General features: G+C 37.5%; 1 protein-coding gene across 2 annotated transcripts in view; it reads left to right on the forward strand.

The window, feature by feature from the left end:
- Nucleotides 1-4,000, forward strand: part of LOC130929569 (aspartyl/asparaginyl beta-hydroxylase-like) — a 33,248-nt gene extending 29,248 nt beyond the window's left edge. Inside the window, exons 7-8 of one of the 2 annotated variants that reach the window (XM_057856810.1) lie at nucleotides 369-1,224; nucleotides 3,475-4,000. In XM_057856810.1, the coding sequence (XP_057712793.1) occupies nucleotides 369-1,224; nucleotides 3,475-3,482 (864 nt within the window). In that variant the 3' untranslated portion in view covers nucleotides 3,483-4,000. The remainder of the gene's footprint in view (nucleotides 1-368; nucleotides 1,225-3,474) is intronic. The other variant, XM_057856811.1, reaches the window with a different exon arrangement.
- The last annotated feature ends 2,777 nt before the right edge of the window (nucleotides 4,001-6,777 follow it).

Here is a 6,777-nt window from a genome sequence, read left to right on the forward strand (position 1 = left end):
CACGTGACAGCGCGTTGTCCTGCATTAAAAGTAGTCCTGGCAAAACGTGATGCTTAGAGCTGTCAAAATAAACGATTACTCGAGGTGAATAAAACTACTCGGATCAGTTTTTAAACTCGAGTTGCTCGAGTACTCGTTTCAGCTCTAATATATATATATATTTTTTTTTAAAAAAAGCATGTCCGATATTTTTTTGCCGATTCCGATACTTTGAAAATGACGTGATGGGACCCGATCGATTGGGATGCCGATTTATCCCGATCGATCGGGACATCTTTAGCATAAACGATTGACACCGTTTTTATATAAATTTGCATCTGATGGGGGCCAACTTGAGTCCAGCTGATTTTTTTTTTTTCCCTCCTAAGCAGGTTGCCGAAGAAATACCAGCAACACCCGAGGAAACCGGGCAAGATATCGAGCAGCCCGCTTCAGAACCGTTGACACCCGAGGACCAGGAAGAAGTGCAAACATCCGAGGAACCGTCGGAAGTGCTCTCTGCTCCAGAGGAGGAAGCGGAGGAATATGATCCCATAGAAGAAGCCGATCCCGTAGTCCTTGAAGCGGAAGCGGACACGGAAATCCTTGCCCAAAAACTTGCGGAGATTCTTTCAGAAACGACCGAAGATGCCGAGCCCGCGTTTTTGCAGGATTCCTCTCCACTCGAGGAAGAGGAGTCCGCTCCGGCCGAAGTAGAAGAGGAGGAAATTCCAGATGTGGCGGAAGAAAATGAGACGGGAGGAACATTCGAAGAAGAAATCGCGGATACACTAGGTGACGTCCAAGCGGAAGAAATCACGGAAACGCTAGGCGACTTCCAAGCAGATGAAATCGCAGAAGACTCCGCGCAGGATGTGCCGGAGGAAGTCGTGGCTCCGCCTTCCTTTGAACAAGAACTCGCGGAAACCCTAGAAGAAGAAGAAATTGCTGAGGCGGTGGAAGAAAACCAAGTCGAGGCTTCTGAGGACAGGGCGGAGGAAGAAATGGCTCCGCCCTCGTTTGAAGAGGAACTCGTGGAATCGCCAGACGATTCGGCGGAGGCGGTCCAAGCCGACGCTTCTCAGGACGGGGCGGAGGAAGAAATGGCTCCGCCCTCGTTTGAAGAGGAAGTGGCAGAATCGCCAGACGCGGTCCAAGCCGACGTGGAGGCGGAAGAATTACAAACGCAACAGGAGGAAGAAACGGAGGCGACCACTCAAGGAGACGAGGAGCAAACCGTAACAGGTGGAGTTGTAAATCCCTACTCATGACATGCTAAAAACTAGCCACGTAGCTTGTCAAAACACAATACTGTAGTTAAATAATCTCATCATGCCTGATTTTCCATTTTTCTTTCCAAGTCAATATTGGAATATTATTATGAATTTTATCATTTGTGATTATTTGTAAGTTAGCTATGTTTTTGACAAATGGGTCTTATTGGCAGTTATTTGGAAGGTAACGACAAAAAAAAAATGCAACAAAGTACCAGTGATTTGTAAATTTGTCGCATTTTTTAAAAGCAACACTAGGTAATAGGGCTGCAGCTATCGATTATTTTAGTTGTCAATTATTGATGAACTAGTTTGAATAATTGAGTAATCTGATAAGGAACATAAAAAAATTGAAATACCTGAGCTGAGCCTCAAACAGTATAAAAAAAACAACAAAATAACTTACATGTAATGTTCTTAATTTCAATGGCACTCGTAACAAGTAGGGCTGCAGCTATCGATTATTTTAGTAGTCGATTAATCTGTGAACTAGTTAGTTTGAATAATCGAGTAATCGGATAAGGACCATGAAAAATTAAAAGAGCTGAGCATCAAACGGTATAAAACAAATAAATGAGGATCTGTGTCCAACAAAAGAACAATTGGCGAACTTACATAGCAAAAGACCGCTAGCTTAAATGCTAACTTTTTTTTGTTTTTGTTTTTGAACATCGCTCTTAACAAATGGTTCAGACACATATTCCCGCAAAAAAACAGCTAAATATACTTATAAACTAAAAGTAACTCAACAACTTAGCTTATGTTGGTCTTAACAGGGAGCAGATGGATTCAGCCATGTGACATGAGGCAGACCAGAGGGCAGTGTATCCACCCAAATCAATAAAACTAAATGCAAAAACTTTCAAAATGAACCATTATAACCCCACTCTAATTAATACTCGAAGTAGCAAAATTTAATTCGAATACTCGAGTTGATCGATTAATTGTTGCAGCACTAGTCACAAGTAGGGTTGTTCCGATCATGTTTTTTTGCTCCCGATCGTTTTAGTTTGTGTGTCTGCCGGTCCCGATATTTCCCGATCCGATTGCTTTTTTGTTGCTCCCGATTTATTTCCAATCAGTCCCGATCATATACATTTTGGCAATGCATTAAGAAAAAAATGAATACAACTCGGACGAATATATACATTCAACATACAGTACATAAGTACTGTATTTGTTTATTATGACAATAAATCCTCAAGATGGCATTTACATTATTAACATTCTTTCTGTGAGAGGGATCCACGGATAGAAAGACTTCTTAAAAGATAAATGTGACTGTATGTTGTGACTAAATATTGCCATCTAGCGTATTTGTTGAGCTTTCAGTAAATGATACTGTAGCTATTTAACTGTTCTGCCCAAATGCATGATGGGAAGTGCAACCATGACTGTGCGTAGTGGCACCAATTGATATATCTTCTCTCCGTTGGGAAATAATATAGGGAGTTAAGAAAAAGATCAACTACTACCTTTCTTCTCCACATTGATTCCCACGATATTTCTAATTATTGAGAGAGGGATGGTGAGGCTTAAGCCACTTAAAAAAAGGCTCCAAAGACTGCCAAAATCCACTCTACTCATTTAATGCTGCCTTTTAGCTCTATACATAGGTAAAATAGTGGGTCGTGCAGGGCATGCGTTAATTGCGTCAAATATTTTTAACGTAATTTTTTTTAAAAAAATTAATTACCGCCGTTAACGCGATAAATTTGATAGCCCTACTTTATGCCAAAACTAAAGACTCTGAATGAGGGTAAGACATTTTGTCTGTAACGTTAAATACAATTAGAAAATAATTTAATTTTAATTTAAAAATATATATTAATTTAAAAAAGGCATGTCCGATATTTTTTTTGCCGATTCCGATACTTTGAAAATGACGCGATCGGGACATCTTTAGTCACAAGTTAACTATTTCAAAAAAATCTGATAAATTTCTGATTAATAGCAGTGCGACTAAGTAAAAATGGGTCAAATGTGCAATTAATGGCAAGTTAACGATTTAAAAAAAGGATTTGCAATAGATCTTGAGTTATCGATTTAAAAATGGACTTGTTTGCGATCAATGTTAACGTTGACCATGTAAAAAAAAAAAAAAAAACAATAAATCTTGATTAATTCATGGGTTGCCACTGTCAGCAATGTCGAGTGCCGTCAATGGCAGCTAATATGAATTGGTCGAGATACTGACCCTATATTTTTTCTACTTTTCCAGAAACCTAAAGGCTCCAACGTGACCACGCCGAGAGAGCAGAGTTGCATCGACGGGTACGAGCGAGCGCCAGCTTTTGACTCGAGGACTCGATATTGGGTACCAGCAGCACTACGACACTACAAATACATGCTGTATGTTCCACATTCCTTTTCATTCCATCTGTTTTTTAGTCCAAATGTGTCAAGCGGTGGGAAAGTCGCTGCATTTCTTTCCCAGTCTGCCCACGAATGGGCAGATTTTGCCCTGAAAATTTGTTCCATACACTCGCACCTGTGAGACTAGAAATTTGAATTATTATCCGTAAACTGTTTTTGTTGTTGTGGGTAATAATGCACACTTGAGCTTTTAATGTATTTATTAGTAAAATAGTGGAAATGTGAATATTGTGAACCCCAAATTTCCTTTTTCATTTGTGTGCTCTTAGCATTTTTCTCCCTCTGTTCAGCGTCCCAAATAGAAATGCAATAAACAACTGTGAGGTTTTTTTTTGTTTTGTTTTTAATTCACCTATTAAATCTGAATAGGAGTTTGTTTTTAAGTCTCTCTCTAAAAGTGTGTTTATTTCCTCTCTCCCGTATTTCAATTCATCGATCAAGTTTTTTTAAAACCTAACTTTGAGGTAACTGTAGAGGTAGTCCGCGGGTTACGACTAGGGTTGTTCCGATCATGTTTTTTTGCTCCAGATCCAATCCCGATCGTTTTAGTTTGAGTATCTGCCGATCCCGATCCAATTCCAATCATTCCCGATCATATACATTTTGGCAATGCATTAAGAAAAAAATGAATAAAACTCGGACGAATATATACATTCAACATACAGTACATAAGTACTGTATTTGTTTATTATGACAATAAATCTTCAAGATGGCATTTACATTATTAACATTCTTTCTGTGAGAGGGATCCACGGATAGAAAGACTTGTAATTCTTAAAGAATAAATGTGACTTTGTATAATGTGACTAAATATTGCCATCTAGTGTATTTGTTGAGCTTTCAGTAAATGATACTGTATTTAACTGTTCTGCCCAAATGCATGATGGGAAGTGCAACCATGACTGTGCGTAGTGCTACCAATTGATATATCTTCTCTGCGTTGGGAAATAACATAGGGTGTTAAGTAAAAGATCAATTGCTACCTTGCTTCCCCACATTGCTTTCCATGATATTTCTAATCGTAGGGAGAGAGATTGTAAGGCTCTAGCCAATTAAAAAAAGGCTCCAAAGGCTGCCAAAATTCACTCTACTCATTTTACGCTGCCTTTTAGCTCTATATATAGGTAAAACGGCGCCATAACAGATTGAACGCGACAATGCGTGACTGGGTCGTGCAGTGCATGCGTTAATTGCGTTAAATATTTTAACGTGATGAATTTTTTAAAAAATTAATAGGATAAATTCGATAACCCTACCTTAAGCCTAAACTAAAGACTGGATGAGTGTAACATATTATGTCTGTAACGTTAAATACAATGAGAAAACGATTATATTAAAAAAAGGCATGTCCGATATTTTTTTGCCGGTTCCGATACTTTGAAAATGACGTGATCGGACTCGACATCTCTCGTTACGACGTACTTGACTTCCGCGATTTAGACTTTAAAACGCCGGAGTCTCGTCCGCCATTTTGTCTCCAGTGTTTTTTTTGTTTGTTTTTTTTAAGTTACATAAACTGTACCTTTTTAACTGTTCTGTCCTCACTAAACATGAATTGTTCAGCATGACAAACAGCAAACAAGGCAATTGTGCTTTTTGAAGCCTTTGACTTCCATCACTTTTGACAATTTGGAAAGCTGTAACTAGAGATGTCCCAATCGATCGTCATTTTCAAAGTATTGGAATCGGCAAAAAAATATCGGACATGCCTTTTTTTTAAATATATATATATTTTTAAATCAAATCGTTTTGTAATTGTATTTAACATTACAGACATAATATGTTACTCTCATCCAGAGTCTTTAGTTTAGGCTTAAGGTAGGGTTATCAAATTTATCCCGTTAACGGCGGTAATTAAAAAAAAAAAAAAAAAAAAATCACGTTAAAATTAGGGGTGTCAAACGATTAAATATTTTTTAATTGAGTTAATTACAGCTTAAAAATTAATCGTAATTGATCGCAATTCAAACCATCTGTAAATTATTGTTGGAATGGAAAGATAAGACACAAGACTGATATATACATACAACATACTGTACGTAAGTACTTTATTTATTTATTATAACAATAAATCCACAAATGGCATTATTAACATTCTTTCTGTCAAAGTGATCCACGGATAGAAAGACGTAGTTCTTAAAAGAAAAGTTATAGAAATTTTAAAATCAAAACCCTTCTTCACGTTTTCGTTTTAATAAAATTTGTAATTTTCAATCAAAAAATAAACTAGTAGCCCGCCATTGTTGATGTCAATAATTACTTGCACAATGCTCATGGGTGCTGAAGCCTATAAAATCAGTCGCACCCAAGCGCCAGCAGAGGGCAGCAAAACTCCGAAAAACACAACAAGTACACCTTCCACTGTGCTCTCATTTTAATCTGTCTGAGTGGGGAATTTGTGCGTTAATTGCGTCCAATACTTTAACGGGATTAATTTTAAAAATTACCGCTCGTTAATTTTGACAGCCCTAATTAAAATATTTAACGCAATTAACGCATGCACTGTACGACCCACTCACGCATTGTCGCGTTCAATCTGTAATGGCGCCGTTTTACCTATATATAGAGCTAAAAGGCAGCGTAAAATGAGTAGAGTGAATTTTGGCTGCCTTTGGAGCCTTTATTTAATTGGCTAAAGCCTTATAATCACTCTCCCTACGATTAGAAATATCGTGGGAAGCAATATGGGGAAGAAAGGTAGTAATTGATCTTTTTCTTAACACCCTATGTTATTTCCCAACGCAGAGAAGATATATCAATTGGTACCACTACACACAGTCATGGTTGCACTTCCCATCATGCATTTGGGCGGAATAGTTAACTGGCTACAGTATCATTTACTGAAAGCTCAACAAATACAATAGATGGGAATATTTAGTCACAATATACAAAGTCACATTTATCCTTTAAGAATTGCAAGTCTTTCTATCCGTGGATCCCTCTCACAGAAAGAATGTTAATAATATAAATGCCATCTTGAGGATTTATTGTCATAATAAACAAACACAGTACTTATGTACTGTATGTTGAATGTATGTATTCGTCCTTTTTTTATTCATTTTTTCTTAATGCATTGCCAAAATGTATATGATCGGGAAAAATTATCGGGAATGATTGGAATTGAATCGGTAGCAAAAACAAAGCAATC

The sequence above is a fragment of the Corythoichthys intestinalis genome, chromosome 14 (genome assembly GCF_030265065.1).
Source record: "Corythoichthys intestinalis isolate RoL2023-P3 chromosome 14, ASM3026506v1, whole genome shotgun sequence".
NCBI lineage: Eukaryota > Metazoa > Chordata > Actinopteri > Syngnathiformes > Syngnathidae > Corythoichthys > Corythoichthys intestinalis.